This window comes from Equus asinus, chromosome 20 (genome assembly GCF_041296235.1).
Source record: "Equus asinus isolate D_3611 breed Donkey chromosome 20, EquAss-T2T_v2, whole genome shotgun sequence".
Classification (NCBI taxonomy): Eukaryota; Metazoa; Chordata; class Mammalia; order Perissodactyla; family Equidae; genus Equus; species Equus asinus.
This window is the reverse complement of record NC_091809.1, coordinates 70,870,184-70,893,276: the sequence shown is the minus strand read 5'-3', so window position 1 is coordinate 70,893,276 and position 23,093 is coordinate 70,870,184. Positions and strand designations below refer to the sequence as shown.

The 23,093-nt window shown below is 36.5% G+C and overlaps 1 protein-coding gene across 1 annotated transcript in view; it reads left to right on the top strand.

Annotated features, from left to right (window-relative positions):
• Positions 1–23,093, top strand: part of TYR (tyrosinase) — a 92,582-nt gene that overhangs the window by 4,303 nt on the left and 65,186 nt on the right. Inside the window, exon 2 of the mRNA XM_014827959.3 lies at positions 4,832–5,048. Within this exon, the coding sequence (XP_014683445.2) occupies positions 4,832–5,048 (217 nt within the window). The remainder of the gene's footprint in view (positions 1–4,831; positions 5,049–23,093) is intronic.

The window sequence follows — 23,093 nt, the reverse complement described above, 5'->3', positions numbered from 1 at the left end:
TAATATTTACTGGTAGAGTTTTCTATTAAATAAAATATTTTAAAAATCAGGTACTGTTAGGCTTTTCAGAAAATTATTTTTCTTATATTCAGGATTCCCGTCTTTTTTGTATGCTTTTTCTTTTATTTGTCTGTTAGATTAATGTCAAGAGCTTTTAAAGTGGAAGTATGTTTGTCCTCAATTAAAACAGTTCATCATTTTGGGAGATGGGAGTGCTTAGTAGCGTTAAAGTATGAATACCTGTGCTCGACACAATTAGATCCAATGGTGGAAGCTAAACCATAAAAACAAAAGGTAGATCAGGGGTAGCTGTCGTGATGGATCAAAATAAAGAGAAAAAACGTTCCTAGATGATAGACATGAGTGAAATGTGGTCAAGAAATTCACTCATCAGGTGAAAAGCACATCACATGGAAGCAAACAGTAGGAAGAGAAAAGTCACATTTCAGCAGAGAGTCATGGGTTGTAGGTAACCATGGCAACAGCTCAGTGAAATAACAGCTTCTCTCTTTTCTTTATCAAAAAGATTCTGTGGAATGTCATATGGCTTACTTTTATTTTTTTCAAATAAACCTCTAATGCCATAATAGAATCTTAGCTCCTGAAAGATTTTAATAACTGGTAGTTTATTTCTTCAAATTTAAGAGAACACTATCCAGGTTCCCCTTCTCCATTAACACATCTGTTTCTTCTTTCTCTCTCTCTTTTCTTCATTTGACTTGGGACATCTGATTTTTTTTCCCCCATAATATGTTGTAAAACACTTGTGTTGAAATGGAAAAAGAACAAATTCCTCGTCAGAAGACCTCCACCACTTACCAGATGATACTGGACAAGTTATTTAGAATCTTTGATTTTTGGTTTCTCTCAACAGAAAAAAAATGGGGTGTAATTATCATATATGCTTGTTTTCTGTGTTAAGGAAAATACTAAATGGAATGGAAAACAGAATAATGTAGTGGAAAGGGTATAATCTTTTGAGTCATATAAACATGAGTTTCAGTGGACTTTTGTAACTTAGCTACAATATCTTGGACAAGTTACTTTATTATTCTGAAACCTGTTTGCTTTAAAATTTGAATAATGTATCTTAAGGCATTATTTGTGAAGGGATTCAATAAAATCTGTTTACATAAAACGGCTAGTTTAGTATCTAACATATTCTTTGAGGTCCATGCGTGGAAATTATTATAATAATATATCTTTATACAATATATCAATTTATTTATTATTCATTATTATAAATAGTAATGAATATTCAACAAATGTTGGAGACCCAGAGTTAAAAACAATTTGGTGGCTGCCCAATGGTCTTGTATTCAGTAATAATATAATAGTTGTCATTATTAAACATTCTATACCTGGCTCTATATACTAAGTGCTTTACATATGTTAAATTATTTGCTCCTTCATAAAATATTGTTATAATCCTCATTTACAGATGAAAAACGTTGCTACTCAGAGAGCTGAAGTAATTTGCCCAAGGTCATGTAGCTAATAAAGAGTCAACATCGGAAACCATGTCTAGCTGCCATCTCCATGATCATAAACACAATGCTAACAATTTCACCTCTCCTGCCTTCCCTTCTGTGTCAAATATAAAGACGAATGTTTGGAATTAAGTTTTCCAAATTATTTCTGGAACCAGGGTAGATTTCCTCCTTGTTACTAATACATTTAGCCATCTGAACATTTTATCACTTGGCAAGTTGACATTTCAGCAAAAATAGTTCCATTCAAACCTCTCTAATTTAACTGAGTCTACTGTAAGAGTCTCTTAAGCAGTAAGATCTTCTGAAAATATCCTGAGATGGTTTATTTGTCAAATGGGAATGAAAATTATTTCATCTATGTACCTGCCATGATGTCTAGTTAATCAACATTAGAAAGAAATCCAATATATTACATGCGATGCAAAAGTTAGGTTAGCTTTATTCAGCCATTCCTAAGCCATTTACAAACAGTAATAAATGTAGTGGATATAGCTTTGGAATCAGGAAGATGGTGTATTAATGTTCTAGCTATGGCTCAAGACATCATATGATGTTAGACAAGTCACCCGACAGCTATAGTTCTCAATCACGCATAGATAAAAGGATTGAGGAATGTCGTGAAGCATGAAGAAAACTAGAAAGTGACATTTGTTGAGCCAGGAACTGTGTTATTTCGTGTAATTATTTTATTATATTATTAATATAATAACAGATATAAATAATGAATTAATATATTATGTATAATTTATTTATTTCATATTATATTTAACATTATTTCATATTACAGTTGAGGAAATTGAGAGTTAGCAAGTCTGAATAACACGTTCATTGACAATTGCTAGTAAGCAGCCAAGCCAGAATCGAAGCCCACATCCACCTGAATTTGAAGCCCAATTCTTTTCCAACACACAATGCTTCAACTCACAAGTGATATCTTAGTGACTGAAAATTAAAAGCCTGTCTCAGTGCCTCCCACTTAACCCAGTAGCAGTCATTCCTGGGGGGCACAGCTTATTCAGTCCTATCTGCGGTGATTTCATTAGCTTTTACATCCCTGTAGACGGCAGTCACTGCAGCAGGAGACTGATAGGATTGCCTCGGTTATGTTTGACTGTGCTGCAAACAGTTGACCAGGAAGTCAACTTCCCAATTTTCCCTTTTACAATATTATTCTCTGTGCCTTGCCTGTTGCCCATAAAGTTATTAATCATAATACAGGGCCTTAGATCCTACTAGCCTTTTGTACTCAGACTCAGTTTCCTTGTCATTAAAATGGGGATAAAAACATAGAAACCTACAAGGTAGTTATGTGAATTTAAAAAAATGTGCACAGAGATGTCTTCCTCATGTCTGGGACAGAGTAGGGCCTCAATACATGTTTAATAAAAATGATATTTTTTTGGAGAGCAGAAGCTGATACCAATAACAGGACTAGGACAAAAAGCTGTTCAACATGTGTTTGTAGTTGAAGATTCATTGGTTCCTCCATTGATTGGCTTATTCATCCATCAAATATTTATGGATCCTCTATTCTAGACTCTGAGAATGAACAATAATAAAAAAAAAAGTTGTCCTCATGGAGATTACATGTTCTTAAGAGAGGTGATATGGATTGTTTATGAGGGGAGAATACAGTGAATAAAACTTGTTTGGCCCAAAACAACGTTACCTACTCAGTGGGCACAGGCCTCCTATGGAAGTATGTGCCTGCATGAACTGTCAATGATGGCAGAGTGGGTTCTCCTGCACTTTGTGTTTTGGTTGAGAATTGATAGCTTGCTACCTAGTTAATTGCTCTCATTGAATCTAAGGCATCAATGATTTTAAGATGAAGAATTAATCTATATACCACTGAGACAAAAAATGAAAATGAATCTGCCAATTAAATTATGATGTGATTTTTGTGTTTGTGAGGAAGATTGGCCCTGAGCTAACATCTGCTGCCAATCTTCCTCTTTTTGCTTGAGGAAGACTGTCGTTAAGCTAACATCTGTGTCAATCTTCCTCTATTTTATGTGGGATGCCACCACAGTGCAGCTTGATAAGCGGTGCTAGATCCATTCCCAGGATCAGAACCTGCCAACCCCGGGCCACCAAAGTGGAGTGCCAGAACTTAACCACAACACCACCGGGTCAGCCCCAATGATGTGATATTTTTAATCACTTAGAATTTTTATTTTATGTTTATTGAAAAAGCTCCTTTCAACTTAACCAAATATGTTTATCATAGTTTACTCTTTCACCTACATATAAATGAAACTATAAGCACAATAATTCAGTGAAGGATTCCTGAAATGTCTTCATAGAGTCAGACCCTTTTGAATTACTTTTTAAGTCAGAGTTGACAATGTCTTTTTTTTCCCAAAATATTGCATTGGCCTTGAGGATGAGGTAAAATATGTGAGCCAAGGCAAGGAGTGGGCATGCTTAGGCGTGAACAAAGACGTGGGATGGAGAAGCACAAGCCACGCCTGGGGAAGAGCAGCCAGTTTCGCTTTAGCAGTCAGTTCACATAGTTTGTAAGCAAATAAAAGAATGATTCCCAGATTCAAGATATATTCTGGAGGTAGAGTTGACAAGATTGACTGATACTTTAAACGTGAAAGACAAAGGAGAATAAAATACAATTGATCACTCACCAGTTTCTGGCTTAAAAATGATGATTTGTGGGCTTCTGGTTTGAGCTGTGGGATGGTTGGTGTGATAGGAAATATGGGGAGAAGAAGAGATTTTTGGTTTTCAAATGTTACACGAGATGCATGCGAGATGTTGAAATATGAAGTCGGAGATGGATATGCAGGTTTAGAGCTGAGAGGAGTGGTTTTGGACTGGAGATAGGAATTAGGGCGTCCTTGGCATGCAGTTGGCATGTAAGCCATGAAACTGGCTCTTATAGCCAAAGGAGAAGATGTAGAGAGAGACGAAAGAAGAGGATACAGACCTAAACTCTGGGCCAGGGCTAGCCTCATGGGCAATCAAGCAGTGAAGTCACACAAAGGATGTTTAACAGATGTTTGTCAAATTAATTTTCTCAGCAAATAAATATTTAACAACAATTATATGAGGTAATTATTATCCCCATTTGATAGATGAGACCTAGGGAATTTAATTCACTTTCTTAAGTGTAGATGCAAGACTAGAACTCTTTTCTAGCTTTTAACTTTCATAGTTTATTGTGCAACCCTCAGAAAACTGCTTCCTTTAGCAATTTACTCCAAAATATTAATCTCCTGATGATTGGCAATCCAAATATGGTAATCAGGAATTCCAACCTCCCTACTTCCCCTTCTGACTCAGAGGTGGTGACAACTCCTTTAACATAAAGGTGTTTCATGCAGATCGTCTGCAGCCGACTGGACGACTACAACAGCCGTCAAGCTTTATGCAACGGAACTCCCGAGGGACCGCTGCTGCGCAATCCTGGAAACCATGACAAAGCCAGGACCCCGAGGCTCCCCTCCTCAGAGGATGTGGAGTTTTGCCTGAATTTGATCCACTATGATTCGGGTCCCATGGATAAAACTGCCAATTTCAGCTTTAGAAATACACTGGAAGGTAATCCACTTTTTTCACTTACTTAAAATTTCTTTTCTTCTGCATTCATGTTTATAGTCTCTTATCAAAAGTCCTGGGTCCATAAGTGTCTGAGAATTCAGAATTTTCTGAGTTCATTAAGGACATGAGGCATATATGGCCCAATAATCCTAGCAGAGTCTAGGAAGAATACCATAATCCAACACATTAATAACTCTTCAGCAAAATGTATGAATATACCCAGCATGGAAATAAATAGAGATAATAAATAGGCAGTCTAATGGCCAATAAAGTCAGGTTTTTCCACTAAAATAGTATTGGGGCCAAACAAAATAATACATATTCAGACCTTTTTTCTATTTTGGAATTATAGACATAGGACTGTGGACCTATCTGACTTTTCTAAGTTTCAGTACTTTTGTCTAATTTAAAATATTCTGGACACTAGACTCTTTGAGGCAAGTCCACTCTTTTAACCATAATGAGGATAAAACTCTTATGTTAGGTTAAGCCCCATCCCGTTATCCTCAAGATTTCTGTGCTTCATCAGAGATTCCTTCTCATCGTCTCTTCTAGGTCATACTTATTTCTCCTGCAAAGCTCTCAATCTTGCTTGCATCTTCCCTGTTCATTCTTTTCTGCTCAACACTGTCCCAGTCATGAAACCCATCCTTCACCGCAGTATGCATTATGGAAACAAACCTGCAAACAAAACAAATGAACAAACCAAGAACATTCAAGTCACCCATTTAACCAGAGGTTTGGGAAGACATAAGGGGTTAACTTGTGACAAGGCAGACAATTCAAAATTTAGTACTGACGTTCCCCCCCAAAAACTCTTCGGCACCCTACCATGTGGACAAAACTTTGGTCTCCTTGACTTTTTTTGTTTTCTTATCATCGCGTTTGTTGTTTATCCTCTAACTTCTGTTGCTCAACTGTACAGAGTAGTTTCAGTGTCTCTTTCCTTATATCTTTTCAATGCATAACCTCAGGGCCTTGCTCTCTCCCAGGAGCAATTTCAACAAGAAGAGTATCACTCTAAAGAGGAATCCTGCACCACTGGGATTATGTTCATCTTTCTAAAGTAATACTAATGATTTACATGTTCCCAGTAATCACTGTGTGCAAGACATTGTGCCAAACATTTTGTATCGCATTATCTCAATTCTTCCAACCATCCTCTGAGGAAGATAGCATCATTATTTCCAGTTTAAAGAGAGGAAACAGGATCAGAGATATTAAGTAATTTGGCTGCCATTGCTCATTCTGTAGGGAGCCAAGCTAAATCTCTTCCTAGATTTGTCAAGCACCAAAATCCAAGAGTTCTTTCCATTGTACTCTAATGACCCAGAGTGAGTTGAGAGTTTCTTGAGGGCAGACAATATCAAGCTGGTCCTTCGATAATATAAGTAGCCAATGGATGGTGCTCAGGAGTCTCAGATCCCACATACTGAGACAAAGGCACACATACACACAAGTTGGCAGTCACCATCTTGGAGGATTGAGTATCCCGTTGAACTATGCAGAAGTTAACAGCAGTACTCCAGATGCTGACTTAATGACATTGAAAAGTGAAACTCCATCCTTAAAGGAACTAGAGTGTTTTACAGGCTTTTCAGGCAGATTTCCTAGCAGTGAGAAAGCGAGAACTTTGTTATTAAGGAACATGGGCTGGCCGCAGAAATGAGGTAGAGGAGCCGCCCTTCTCTAGGCCTCAAGTCAAAGAAGAAAAGTGACTTGAGCTGTGTCAACTCAGCCAGAGGCTTTCAAATAAATTTATAATGCACAGAGTGAGTAGAGGACATCGGGTAAATAATTTGCTACTACAGTCATGCACCACATGACGATGTTTTGGTAGTGATGATGGATGGACCCCACATATGACGATGATCCCCTAAGAATGATATTGTATAGCCTGGTGTGTAGTAGGCTATACCATCTAGGTTTGTGTGAGTACTCACTCTGTGATGTTTGCACAACGAAGAAGTTGCCTAGACACATTTCTCAGAACATATCCCCATTATTAAGCGATGTGTGACTGCGCTAATAAATTATGTTTGTAAATTACTTTCTTTTTTTTCAATAATTTAATCTCATTCACACACAGTCTAGTATGCTTTATTGAAGAGGAGAGTAAAGGCATATCTGAGCACATTATCTGGCACATAATAGGTGTTCAATAAGTGTTTGATAACTGAATACATAAAAAATATCTAAAGCACTTCAAACTGCACCTAATCCACTGTTTAGCTTAGATTATCTGTACTTGTTGTATAAAGCCCTTGTACTGGTGGGAAAATGTCAGAGAACATTGATCTGAGCTATCAACAAGGGCTTTTCCTGACCAGGGACACAATTTTTTTACTCTTTTCTTTAAACTTTTGTTCAGAATTAATTTTAAGCTCACAGAAAATTTGCAACAATAATAACAGTACAAAAACACACACATACCCTTTAGCCAGATTCACTTATTGTTCACGTTTTATCTTGTTTTCTTTCTTTCTCTCTCTCTCCCAGTATGAACCATTTGAGGGTAAGTTACATAGATCAGAACATTTTACCCCTGGATAGTTCAGTGCGTTATTCCTTAGAATAGGAATGTTATCTTATATAACTGCAGAACAGTCATCAATCTTGGTAAATTCTATATTGATATAATGTTTTATTCTAATCTATTTTTAAATGTTTTCAATGACCTAATAATATCCTTTATAGAATTTTCTCTCTGTAACAAGATCCAGTCTAGGGTCAGGTAGCATTTAGTTGTCATATCTCTTTGGCCTTCTCTAATCTGAAAGAGTTCCACAGCCTTTTTTTTTTTTTTTAATGAGGTTGGTATTTGGGGTAAATACAGTCCCTCTCCTCATTTTTAAACAGAATTTTCCTCATTTTAAATTTGTCTGATATTTACTCACAATTGGATGCTGGTAATGCATTCTTAGTTAGAATTCTACATGGGTGATTTTGTGTCTTTCTAAGACCGAATCGCATCTTGAGGCACGTGTTGACCATCTTTCTCACAACAGTGATGGTAAGTTGATTACCTGCTCCAAGTGTGGTCCAATTTCCCCACTGCATAATTACCTTTTTTCTCTTTCATCTAATAAACTGACTACTTAGAGACCTTTTTAAGACCATGCAAATATCCTGCTACTCATCACAATTTTCTCCTGCAGTTCCCATTCATTGGTGGCTACAAAATTATTACTTTCCAATCTCAACACTGCTTTTACATTAATTAGACAGCACTCAGGATTCTACTGTTAGCAAGAGCCTTCCATTCTTTATATCTAACTATATATCTGTGTATCTATCTATCTATCTATCTATCTATCTATCTATTGTATGAAGTAAAGACTTCCAATTTTTTCAATAGTGTATAATTCATTAATATACATGATTATCTTGATGCTTAAGTGATCCCAGATTTCACCCATGGGCACACCTTTAAGCTAGTTCTTATGTCTCTGTTTCATATCCCCTCCTTTTTTTAGCACTTTCTTTCTTTCTGGTATAACAAAACATTCTAGAGTCATCTTGTACCTACACTGCCCCAGGCCTGGAATCAGCCATATCTCCAAGAAACATTGGTTCCCTTCAGTGGGAAAGGATGTTAGAGACAAAGATCTGGGAGCAAGTTTTGCTCCCTGGAGAGACACATTTTATCTCAAATGGGATAGGGTGGAGATGTGGATTGTCTCAGCCTAGAAGGAGCACTCAGGTGAATATAGCTGTGAAAGAAGCAAGATTGGAGAAGCAGGAGCAAAGGCAACCATTGCTCTCTGCTCCCTCAATAAATAGGTAGAATTGAATCGCTGGTTTTGGTTGAATCTCATAGTTATTGCTGCCCTTTTTTATTTTGGGCCTTGTGATAGGTCTGTAATATACATCCCATAGAACAAATTTTCACAGCCAATCTTGGGAGGGAGGTGCTGTTGTGTTTTCTACTACTGAAGTTATTTACGTAACCTCAGCTTTCCTCTTAGATTTAAATGCTGAAATAAATATTGAAGATGTGCAATTTGTGAATTGCATAAAAGACGCTCATGTTCCTAGATAAAGCGGGAGAAAAATAAGTATGCATTCTAAAAGGTAGTTTTCTGATTAGGCTAAATAGTTGGTCCCATGAAGTATGGGCTATGAGATTCAAAGAATAATCTTCTTATGTGCAAGTCTCTGACCACACGTGGTATCTTGTACTTCACATTTATTATAGTGCTAATGCAAAATTACCACTGGGATGTGTGTTGCGGATGGGAGAGGATAGGCAGTTTAGTGAAGAAGTTAAAGGCAATCAGATTGAGTGGAATTTGCTCCAAACTCCACCTCTTCTTAGATACGTTACCTTGAATAAGTTACTTTACTTCTGGGCCTTAGTTTTCATCATCTGTAAAAAGTAGATAAGAATAATAATTTATGAGGTTCATGTGAGGATTAAATAATATAATACATTTAAGGAACTTATAAAATTTCTTCAGTAAATGGCAGCTATTATAATGTTAAACTTGGATTAGTTATTGACAACTCAGTTATCAGTCATTAATTTTTCTGACAGGTAGCATAGAAACCAAGTAAAAGCTAAGTCCTGAGAAAATAGATCACGAAGAGCTAAGCGTAGTGGAAAATAAGGAGGAGGAAGGATGGCAAAGAAAAATTCTCAAGATGTACCCGGAGATAGATAGCTTTTCTGGAGATACATAGCTGTTCAGGGAGAATTCCCAAAAACAAGGAGACAAGAGCAAAGGGAACTGGAGTGCATTACAGGTTTTTCAGGCAGATTTCCTAGCAGTGTTACCCAGAACAGAAGAAGGTACAATAGGAACGACTCTGATTTAATGGTGTGTTCCCAAGCCTAAGCACAGTGCAACTTAGCATCATGGAAACTTATGGTTGAAGACATTTCTCAATGTATTCAGTCTAATATCCCATACTATGCTGAGATGACCCTATGATAGTATCCCTATGTGGCTATTCCAGGGTGGGGACTAACCTACCTTGCAAGGGGGAACAGGAAGTTCTTTACATTGGGAAAAATTCTAATTCCATTCAATTTAAAGAGCCCTCCAGGATCTTGATACTGTGGGGAATTATGAAAGTGCAAATACATACAAGAATGACTGTTACACAGTGGCTGACCTCAAAGAGCTCACCATCTAATAGGAAACAGCACATGAACACATGTGGAAAACGCAATATGATGGTCTGTATGAAACGAGGTAAGAACCCAGAGATAGACCAGAAATATTTCCCAAGAACGTGAAAATGGAACTAGATCTTGAAATATCAATAATTTCTCCCCAAAAAGAAAGGAAGAGGAAAGGCATATTTAGCAGAAGGAACAACATATGCAGTGGAACAGAAGTGTGAAAGTGTGAGATGAGTTACAAAAAAAAATGAGAAGTTGTATATAGCTATAATAATATGATTATATTGGGAAATACCAAGAGGTATAAAGAGTTTAGAATATACCATGTATACCAGTGTTTCTCAATCTTCTGTGGAGGAAGAAAAAAGTCATAGGCCCCTAAGAATATGTCCACAGATCCCTAGGGAATTAAAACTAAAGTTTTTTCTGTGTAAGTGCTCTTCATATCTTCCCTGTAAAAGAGATATATTTGAAAATCTGTGTTTAAAAATCATGATATAATGTTCATATCTTCAAGAATATGGCCACATACCTTGTTTTGTGAAACACTGCTATAGACAATGGGAGTTGTGAGAGGTTTTTAAGCAGGAAATTGATATGATCCTATCTATATTTAAGAAAGATATGAAGCTAGTGGCCTTAGCAGAAGAATACAGAAAGATTAATTAATGAGCTATTGGGAGGACAATGAATGGTGATGGCTTGATTTAAGGTAGGGAGAATGAGATGAAGACGAGTTGGTTAGAGTATAGGAACTCTTGTATACTCTAGAGTGTGGAGTGTGAGAAGCTCTTGCTGACTGAACATGAGGCAGAAAGTTGAGCAACACATTGAGGATGGTTCTAAAACGCCTGGAATGGATTTCTAATAATTGGTCCTTGTTTTGTCCTCTTAAGCTATACTCCATTTAAAAATCTAGTTTATCTTCGTATAACAGCTTTCCCAAAAAAACTACTATGATTCTCTAGAACCTCTTTTCTTACATCCCTCCAATCCTTTCTATTTGATTGTGACTGCCAAACACATCACTGGGGAAGCATCTTACCTCTTCATTTGCTAGGGTTTCTTGAGGAGCCGTCTAGAAAGTAGTAAAGGAGGTCTGGGCTTTAATGAAAGACAACAGAAGTTTTGAAATTTGAATGAAGTTTTAAGATCATAGTGTGCATATTTGAAGAGAAAAGCCAGCAGCCAGCCAACAATGAAGTCTCAACGGATGAGTCAGTTTTCAGTCTCCCTGCCTGAGAAATGGACCTTCTTAGGATATCCAGAGATGATCACATTGGCTCAAAAAATAGGTTCAGCTGAGACATTGTGTAAACCAGAATGCCAAATAGATTGCTTAGGCGGGGTGAGACATTCTAGTGATGAGAAGGCTCAAGTCATCTCCTATACATCTTTACCAATTCTGAGGGAATCAGAAAGCTGAGTAGCTTGATATGGATTGCTGTACACTGACTCAGAACAGAGGTGGAAGCTTTTGAGAGAGAGTTCCTCAGACCAGGAAAACCTTTCCAAGCCTGGGTTACTTAACTCCCCAGAATTACCACTTTGCCAACCTTGTTGATATTTTGATCAGGTAATGATCCTGATCACAATAATAACAATAAAAATCCCTATGTGTCAGACCTTCCCATTTCTCACATGCTATATTAATTAATCCTCACAACAGTCCTGTGATATTTAATATTCACTGATTAAGCTAAAGCACCATCTTCAGTGAAGTAGCTATTCCAATGAATTAAGAGACAATCTGTCTCCTTCTAGTTGAATGACCTGATTCAACTCATTTGGTTCAAAGGATAACCTTTTTTCTCTTTACTCCAAGTTCTCAGGGAAAATAGAACCCTTCCTTTAACAAGTAAGGAATTCAAACAAGTGTCTTGTGTATTACTTTCCAAGTGGGTTTGCTTTAAATGTGACTCTTTAATCAGGAGACAACATTATAGATTTTTAAAGTCTGAAATAAAATAGGGATTGCTATATTATGGAGAAGGATTTGTGCTTACGGATGTATGTTTTAGGATATCTAGGTTGGAAGCTGCTCAGAGAAGAGTTAAGACATGTTCTAAGTTCACAAAAAACAAGTCAAGCATAAGTCTTGTATATACAAATGCCTGTTAAATTCTTAGTCAGTGCCTTGTTGTTCAAAGCAGAAGGATGGCAAGACCAGAGTATATCCATTTTATCTGGCCATTAGAAACTCTCTAGTCAGGATGCAGTGATAGTCTGCTAAAAGCTAGGACTCTGAACAGTAGGTGCATTTTAATTTTTGCAGAGACAGATTCCTTTAAACCCAATGACATTGTTTAGACATCTCGGTGGTGAAAACTCAAAATTTTATAATTCTTTCAGAAAAAAAACATTAAAAACAGAATAGTTTAAATTTGGGGGATATTATCACTTATTATAGTATACTCAGTAAACTTTTAGTAAGAAATGTGATAATGATATAGCCTGAGCACTGTCTGTAAAAAAAAAAAAAAAAAAATGGAGTGCTAGTCCCCACATAGTTATACATTTTTAAATAACTCTTCCATTTCTTCTCTCTATTACTAGTTGTGGTGGCATGCAAATTGTTCTTGCCAAACGTGAATTTTGAGAAAGTAATTTATTTAAGGCATGTAGCATCTTTGCTACAAATTAAAAGGTGCTGGTATTATGTGCTGGCAATGGCCATCTTAGGAAGCTACACTGGAAAGAAAAAGACAGAGAACTTCCCAGAATGGGGCAAGGCCCTTTAAAGTAGATTGAAACACTGGTTTTTGAAGGCATATGGCACTGTATTTTAGCATCATTTCTAACATTATTAGCATCTTCTCCTTCATTCTTAAAATTTGTTTAATAATTACACGCTTAGGCTATTGTGAGCATGTAAGCATACCTAGCTCCTACTACATACGCAAGAAATGTTTCCTTTTCCCCCACTCCTGTCATCTCTGTAATCTTCAGTAGTCTTCCCAACTTCCCTTATAACTTAGCATAGGTTATTAGTATTCATGATATGTATTTATTTAAAATAGACAGCTTTCATTTAATTTTCCATCTTTTAATTTCCCTGCTGTAGAAAATGGCCATTTGCTAAAGAATAATCTCATTTTCCAATAATTCAACTTAAGGTCCTAGAGGATCTTTAAGGAGCAAAACAATAATGTACCTATTCTAAGTGTAGAATCAGGCATTAGACATACAGAGATTTTAATTCCTTGGGACAAATCTTGGGGAAAATACCACCACTCATTAGCAGTAAGCACTACAAAGAAAGAGCAGAATTCTATTTTTATGCATTTACTCATTTAACAAATATGAGTTGAGAGACTTCAGGATACCAAAGACAAATTAACTATGTCCCATGTATATGTAGGACTGCTTTGTAAACTTCTATGGTGATTGACCTGAAATACTTTGGTTTTAGTATCTTTTTACAACTCTTATAAATATATGGAGAACTCCAACAAGCTTTTTTTTAATGTGGGTTATATTTATAGCTACTTACCATTTTTAAAACTAAAACTGAGAAAATTTGAAAATATTTATTGATTCATTAAAAGAACAAAAATTAATCATTACATGATAGCATAAATAACATAATTAAAAATATATTTTCAAAAAGATAGTAAATGGCATAGCACTGCTTTATGTTTTTGCAAAAAGAAGACATCTGAATTCTATGTCTGCTTCTATACTCAATCAGTTACAATATGGTGTTTGGTTAAGAGCTTGAAGAAAATCTAACCTCACATAGATATAAAATCAGGAGAAGTATTTTTAAAACTATTTTCTGATAATTATGGATCTTCTTTTTTTCTACCCCAAAACTCAACAAGCGGTCATTTCTCAAAAGTTCAGTTGCACTGCCAAATCTGAAACCATATCAATGAACTTTTTCTACTTATTACATTAAAATCCATTGATCTGTCCTACATTATGAATGGATATTTTTCCCATATTTATTTTGTAATATCAAGCATAGATCATTTGTACTATACTGGTTCACTGAACCAGCATATGCACATCTTTCAAATGCTGAAATATCTCATTACACAATATTAAAAAGTCATATTCATTAATATCACCAATGGTCTCATCAGAAATGTCTTTAAATATTGAGAACCTATCAAATAATGAAATGAAAGTTTCCAGAATTCTGATATTTCCTTGAAAGCTCAAATTGTATCATCGGCAAAAAAATCATCAGTTGTTTTCTTTTAAGTGACGTACTTACTGTGTTCACTTTCAAGAAAGTGTCTGCCAAATGCCTAAGTCTGAATAACCATAGTTTATCTCAATTGTGCATTCAGGTAAAAATAGCATTCCATAAAAAGCATGGTTATTGCAGCTCTCAGTACAAACAATGGCACAAGTGCTTTTCCTCTAGATAACCAACACACTTCAGAACAGCAGAAATATTATGTATGTATGTCCCTTTCTGGCTTCTTTGGGTTGCCAGAGCAGAACTTAGGTCTCTGATGCACTCCAATCTTGTCTCTATTATGTGGCCCAGCACTAACCACTCTACTCTGTGTGAGTAGCTTTGAAGAAATCCTTGTGTGAAAACAATGGACTTTTTAGATGGCCAAAAATACATAAGAATCACGGTCATTAAACTAACAAAAGTACACGGACTTCACCTCTGGGAAAGTGGAGTAAATATACTTTTCCCTCTTTTGCTCTCTAAGCACAACTAAAATCTCTGGACATGCCATATAAAACAAGCATAGAATGATATGAATAGAGAAGATAAGGCAGACCAGCTAGAGACCCTGGGGCCTCCTGACATGATGGGGAGTCCCTGGTGTTCTCTGTTTGCCTCATGTATCCAAGATTTTGAGCCGAAGAAGCCAAAAACCTGGCAACAGCAAGAGGTGAAGACAAAACAATAACAACAAAAAACTAAAACAAACAAACAAAAACAATGAAAGCCTGCTTTCTCTTGCCAAAGGACAAGGAAAGGGACAGAGAACTTTAGGCAATAACCACTGTGCTCCATTCGAACACCAAAAATACAAAAAAAAAAAAAAAAAGGAAAACAAAAACCGTCTGTGGCACAATCTTTATCCATGCCAATAAAGGCTAGTCGAGGTGACCTCCACCCTTGCCAGGCTGTAACAATGTGTCCTAATCCCCCTGCCAGGGTGGTGTCAGAGAAGGCTGAGGAGGGAGCAGAGATTTGCATCCCAACCAGGCAGTAAGTAAACACTCTCCCTACCTTACATGGAGGCCACACAGGAGACCTGCGCTTCCACCCCTCTCTGGCCATAAAAAGGTGACTCTCTCCTCTGCTGGACTGGTATCAGAGGAACCCTAGTGGAGAGGCAGGACTTCCACTACTACCCAGTGATAGTGAGACTACTCATTCTGTGGTTTTGATGGAGGTCAAGTGGGGAGCAGTAATGAGGCATTCCTACCTCTCATAGCCAGATGGAGGCCAGTGGGAAGCCAGGTCAAAGGGGGAGCCTAGACTTCTTTTCCCACCTAGCAGTCGTGAGGCAGTGTTTATTTCCCCTTCCCTTGCTGGAGTTGAGTAAAAGAAAGACAGTTAAAACAGAAGACTGACTAAGATCCAGAGTCTCATAACATGATACCCAAAACATTCAGTTTTCAAACAAAAATCACTCATCATACTAAGAGAATTTCATATTTGAGAGAAAAAAACAATGAATAGGCAGTAACACTGATATGACAGAGAGTAATATTACATAATAATAAATGAGTCATTCCACCAAGACATAGCAATCCTAAACATGTATGCAGCAAACAACAGAGCTCCAAAATACATGAAACAAAAGCTGATAGAACTGAAAGGAAAAATAAACAAATCCACAATTATAGTTGGAGACTTCAATACCTCTTTCTAATTGATTGATAGCATTTGAAAGAAAATCTACAAGGAAATAGAAGAACTGAACAACATCAACCAAAAGGATCTAATTGACATTTATAGAACACTTCACCCAACAGCAGAAGAATAAACATTCTTTTCAAGTGCCCACAAAACATATTAAGATAGACCATATCCTAGACCATAAAACAAACCTCAACAAATTCAAAAGAATTGAAATCATACAAACTGGGTTCTTCTACCATAGTGGAATCAAATCAGAAATCACTAACATAAAGATAACAGAAAAATATAACTAAAAAAATAATAAAAGCAAAACAAAACTACAGACCAATATCCCTCACACATATACATATAGAAACTCCCTAACAAAATATTAATAAATAGGATTCAGCAGTATGTAAAGAGAATTCTAGAGGCTGGCCCTGTAGCTGAGTGTGCTCCACTTCGGGTGGCCTGGAGTTTCGCAGGTTCGGATCCCAGGTGAGGACGTGGCACCACTTGTCAGGACACGCTGAGGTGGCATCCCACATAGCACAACCAGAGGCATCACAACTAGAATATACAACTATGTACCGGGGAGGGCTTTGGAGAGAAGAAAAAGAGAAAAAGAAAAAAATATGATTGGCAACAATTTTTAGCTCAGGTGCCAATCTTTAAGGAAAAAAAGAGTTCTACACTATGAACCAAGTGAGGTTTATTCCAAAAGTGCAAAGCTATTTCAACGTGTAAGTATCCTGTATCTGAACTTTTTCAACGACAATATCCTAGCTTAATGTTGTACTATAATTTTTCAAGGTGTTATCATTGGGGAAATCGAATAAAGTTCACATGAGATCTCTCTATTATTTCTTGTAATTGCATGTAAATCTACAGTTATATCAAAATTAAAGTTAAATTAAAAAATAAAACAAAGATACAAACAAAATAGGCTAATATTTGAAATTTACTTTTAAGTACATGGATTAAATAAAATACCATGATACTAATAACCTTCTTTTGGTCAACTAATTGGTAATACGTTTGTGTGCTGGCATTTATTATTCATAAACATCGAGAGATGCAATTTGTAGCACCATGGAAGATAACATTGCAGTTATTGACATGTGGGAAAGTGGGCTTAGGGCAAACATAATATAGATTTTATTCTAAAGGTTGCATTCCACAAATAGGTATCACTTTCTTTCCTGCCAATTTGAGATGAATGGAAGAATTATTGCCCTAGAGAATAAAATGATTGCTCAATAACTGGTGTACAATTCACCTAAACCTACAGATTGTTTACAGAGAATTTCCTTAAATATACATCATAGTTCCAGTAGGCCAAGAACTACCAGAATGTCTAATTTTGTGAATACCTCTAAAACCTATTTATTAATCTTAAGAACCATCCTTCTTAGATGTCCTTGCCTTGTTTTCATTTATACAAACAGCATTAGCAGTTGCTTTTTGTTTTATGGTCATATTTCATATTTTATGAAAGAATGAATTTCCATATCAATTCATAATGACTACTGTTTATGTTATGGGAAGGTAAGAACTACAAACCTTTTAATCAGGCAATGGCCAAGTAGATGCCTAGGCTAGCTTACTGGATAAAAAGAGTCTTGCTCCTATTTTCAAGTCATGCAGTTGAGTCAAATTCCTGCTTTGGCAAAAAAATAAAAATGGTTACACGTCATTGGCTTTGGGAATCTGATACAAATAGTCCAAACAATCCATTAAAATAAACGATCTATTTTTCCTTTAAAGAGATCTGTATAGAGTAGGATAAATACAAAAGTTGAACATTAGACTAAAGCATTGGAAATATAGGTGGTACATACCCTTTTAGAGCTTTAAAACACATCTCAGAATAAGCAATCTGAGAAGCTCTGCAATATAGAGAGAGATTTTGATTTGTTTCACTCAAAATATTTCCAACAAATTTAACAATAGAACTCACCGACCACCATCACCTGGTGTCTTTTATTTCCCAAAAGACTCTTTAAAAATCTTTTAGCTTATAAATTTCAAGAAACTTACTTGGGAAAATCTGGTTTAAAATTAAAATGTTACATCTACGCATACCAAGAGTTAACTCTAGTTTCCATCTTTTTAAAGCCAATCCATTTCATGCCAGAGTCTATGGATAATTATCCTTTCTTTCTTTACACTTAAGTTTAGGAGGATCAAAGTGATGATTTATTTAGGTATAGATTTCAGTAGAAATTTGTGGTACAGCTGTAGCTGTATCCAAGGGATATGTGTAAAGTAGAAGCTTGTCTCCAATGCCAAGTATGTGATAAGATGCCACTTTTCTCAAGATAAGAGCCATCCAGTTCTTATTTTTAAAAACATCATTATGGTTACTGCATTGTAAAGCTCTAGAGCTACCATCCAAATTGTATTGTACTGTGCTCTAGAAACTAAAATTATCATAAAATAGAATGTAAATGGTACTCCCTAAGGCTGTGCATCTTTACTGTACTATAAATCTATCCTCCCTTAAAAATTAAAACTTAACTAATAGCTAACATTTACTGAGAGGTTACTAAATGCTAGGTACTTTAGTACGCAATTTATCTACCTTTCATCAACCTTACTGTAAGTGGTAAGTTCTACCTATTATCAACATTGAATAGATAAAAAATACATGAGAAATGCAAAGTCTTCTGCTTACAGCATCATAGATCATAAGTGGCAGTGCTAGAATCCAAAGTCCATACTGAATTCTGAGCTCATAATCTCACTGAGAAATGTTTAGAAATGTAGTAAGTCTTAAACTCAAGACATGAGACCCTGGATAAGTCATTTAACTTCACGTGGCCCATCTTTTTCCTGTATAAAACGGAGATAGTATTTTTGTGCTATCTCTGAGTGTTCATGTGAGCGTCCAATAAGATGTTTGTTAAACATTGGAAGCCTCTGTTATATTACAGTGAAGAAAATCCTTTTTAGGATTTATTCGAGTATTAGAATTTTGTTATCTTTTATCAATAATTTTAATTCAAACTACGTTTCTTTTTCATTTTCATCCTATAGTAAGTTCAGAATCTTGTGATAGTGACCTCATGGTAGGTGACTTATCAATACGAGCTTTGAGAGCTTGTGAACTTGTAATTATAACTTCAGTGCTTAAATAAAAGGAAAAGAATGTACTGATATAAAGGATAAGTTTTAGAGGCAGAAATGCATGAAATATGATCATTAGTCAGGATAAGAAGCCTCACGTGTATGTGTCCCAAAAGCAACTGTGGTTCTGGATACTCCTTGTGAGGTTCCTCAAGCCATTAGTTTCATAGGATATTGCTGAATTGGTCTGCTTCTCCCCCTACTAATTAGGGTTCATGTTAAAATATTATAAGAAGGAAATCCAAATAATGTGGCTTTAAAAAGATAGATGTTCATTTTGCTCTCTTGAAACAACACAGAGGTGGAGAATCCAGGAGCAGGAGTGCAATTCTACCAACCCCAACTCCCAGCTTCTATCTCTAGATCCACGTTCTAATGTCTTCATCCTGATCAGCAGGAAGAACGCAAAATGGGAAGAGGAGTGCACGTCCACTACTCTTTAACGGCGTAATTGGAAGTGTCTCTCATAAATTTTGTTTTATCCCTGTGGTCAAACAGACATGGCCATACTTAGCTCTAAAGGGAAACTGGAAAATGTAATCTCCAGCCAGCACCATGTGCCCCACCACATTTGATATTCATTATTAGGAAAAAGAAGAGGATTAGTATTGGTGAAAAAAATAACAGTTTCTGGCACAATCTCTTTTCCTAGCGTTTGTTGAAATATGTAAAATTGAAATCAAGTACTCTTATCACAAGCTTCAAATAAAACAACACTAATTCTGTAATGGTAAATGAAGTGTCAAAATATTATTTTACTCCAGACCTTTCAAATTATTAAACTTTTGAGCTTTTATTATATAACTTAGGAAATTGGAATATATTAAAGAAATATGCTAGGATGTCACAGACTGAATGTTTGTGTCTCCTCCAAATTCATATGTTGAAACCCTACCGCACAATGTAATGGTATTAGAAGGTGGGTCTTTGGGTGGCCTTTGGGATTTAATTAGTATTAGATGAGGTCATGATGGTGGAGCCCTCATGAATAGGATCAATGCTCTTATAAGAGTCACAATAGAGCTTGCTTCACCTTTCTGCTCTCCGCCATGTGAGGATATAACCAGAAATGAGCAGTTTGCAATCTGGAAGGGAGCCTTCACCAGAATTTGGCTATGCTGGCACCCTAATCCCTAATCTTGGACTTCCAGCTTCCAGAACCATGACAAATAAATTTCTGTTGGTTATAAACCACCCAGTCTATGGCACTTTGTTATAGCAGCCCAAATTGACTAAGACATAGGAGCTGTAATAAACAACTCCCCGAACTTTAGTGGCCTGACCTAAAAAAAATGGATTGATTTCTTGCCCACACAAAGTCCTGTTTGGATGTTAATGGTTAGTGAGTGGCATTTCACGTGGCCTTTCTAGTTTCTCTACTATCCCCCAGCTCTCTCATGGAATCTTCTGCATCTTCCTGGGAGATGGGAAAGGAGGGTTTTTGAAGAGTCCTACAGGATGAATATATGGGTCAAGCCTGAAAGCAGTCTAATACCTTCTGCCCACATTCCACTGGTCACAATTCATCCACAGGGCCACGCCTAAATAGAAGGTTGGCTGTGCATCCAGGAGTTTGAGGAAATGGGCTTTGTGAACACACTGAATGAATGCATGTTGGGTCTTTTGTTTGAGCCTTTTCAATGATTTCCCTCTAGTATCCAGCAATTACCAGGGGTTTTAGTTTGGGGCTGGGATGGCTCATTTACATTGAAGTCTCAATTCTTTGCTGAGAAAAGATCATTTATTTTCTCCCACTTGCCATTGCTTCCTTCCCCCCCTTCTACATTATTTTCCCACTTTATCTCATTTTCCACCAAGTAGAGAAAAGCATGAAATTCTGTTTCCCTTAGCCTCATATATTCTTCTTTCCCAATAGCATCCCCCAAAATGTATTCCATGATTTATGGGTAATTATTTCTATTAACATGCTTTGTTCAAATGAATAATCGCATATCTCTTTTCTTCTCCCACCCACTATTATCTCCTCCATGCTGAACAACACCATAACGATTTTTCATACAAGCTGCTTGGTCCTTTGTCTACATACAATTAATTATTCCAACAGGAGAATATTGAGAGAACAGCCTATTAAATAAAAACATAAGAGCCAGATTCAGAGCCGTGATCCATCGTACTCAGGCATAAATCTTGAAACATTGTGGGCACGTTCCAAAAAATGTTAGCTTTACCAATTTTAAAACTATGCCAGCAACTAGGGTTACACATTTTAGAAAGAGAAATAAATATTGCATATTTATTTATTCAACAAGCATTTATAAAATATTTACCGTCTGCAGCCACTTTGCAATACCCTAGGAATAACTAGTGAATGTGATGCACAGCCTTCTCTCTCAGAACTTACAATCTAATAAAGAACTGGACCATGAATAAGTAATTATAATCTGAAGGAAACAAATGATTAAAACGGGAGAAGCTTAAGTGTTATTAAGTAGAGGGACCTAACCAAGTGTTTATTGTCAGAGAAACTCTGATCGAGGTTCTGATATCCTCAAGGATGAGTTGAAGTAGGTCAGGTAAAATGCAAAGAAGAAAAAGGGAAAAAATTACAAATTCTTTCCAATATCCCAACAAAAGAGTCTCACAAATTCTCGGAGAGTCTCTGTAATTAACACCTGCTGACATCAAAAAGACCCACTTTTTCAGTTCCTAACAACCTTTTGCATCCATTATCTTAATTACACCTCTCAGAAGCCTTATACCATATTTATTATTACATTCATCTTATAGATGAGGGAACAGAGATTCAGAGAATTTAAATAACTTGACAAGGCCACACAGCTAATAGGTAGCAAAATTGGATCATCAACATGGGAGGTCATGGTCCCAAATCTTCCAAATAGAGAGACCAAGTTTTAGAGGAAGCAGAGAGTGGTGATAAGAGTCCCACTATCTGGGTTAAAATCTTAGTACCATCGTTTACCATCCAGACGACTTTTAGTAAGCTTAACCTGTCTTTACCTGAAGTCCTTCATTTACAAAGTGAGGATAATCAGAATAGCTACCTTATTATAAGATTTTTATAAAGACTACATGAGTTAGTATTTGTAAATTACTTAGAACAGTTTCTGCAAAGGGAAAATTTCATAAGTAATAAAGTCACTGTCTTACATGCTGATACACAGTCTAATTTTCTAGCTCTATATAGAAACTGAATTCTAAAGAGTGGAGTAGACCAGTATTTGAGACTTCCAGTGAACAAAAATTGTTTCAGAAAAGCATTAGTCCTAAATTGAGCTGATATGCAAAGTGAAACAAACTGATAGTACTTTCTACTTAGAACGACTTTTAAAAGCAATCTCTGAGAGGTAATTATATCTTTCCACAAACTTTTGAAATTCAGTAATGGGATTAAATTTGACAGAAACAAACATTGGGCTTAAGGAGGTGAACATCTGGCCTTACACATTGGGGGCACCACCTAAGAACTTGGGCCTCCTCTGTGTTTTATGACAGAAATCTGATTGATCCAGCTGACTGTATGCCATCTGAAGCCCTGTGATAGGAAGCTGCTATAGTCCTCATCCAAAGGAAGAGGGACCATAGGGACCACCATGATAGGGCCTTATGGACCCTGAAAAAATACATTGAGGAAAACTGGGTTGGATCAGGTGCCTCAGCTTTTTTCATGAAAAGAATTCAGGGAAACAAGGGTACTGTTGGAATTAGCAAAGAAGAACTATTGTCATTTCATTGATTTTATATTTTAGTACAACTAAGAGCTCTATACCAAGTAAGAAAGTGTAACAGAATAATTAAGAGCAGTGCTTTGAAACTGGTAGATCATCAGCCCAAATCCCTGCTCTGCCACTTACCAGTTGAAAGACCTTGGACAAACTACCTTGCCTCTTTCAGCCTTAGTTTTACCACCGGAAAGTTGGTCTAATGATATATTCTTTACAGAGTTACTGTGAGAATTAAATTTCATACGAACACAAGGAAACAG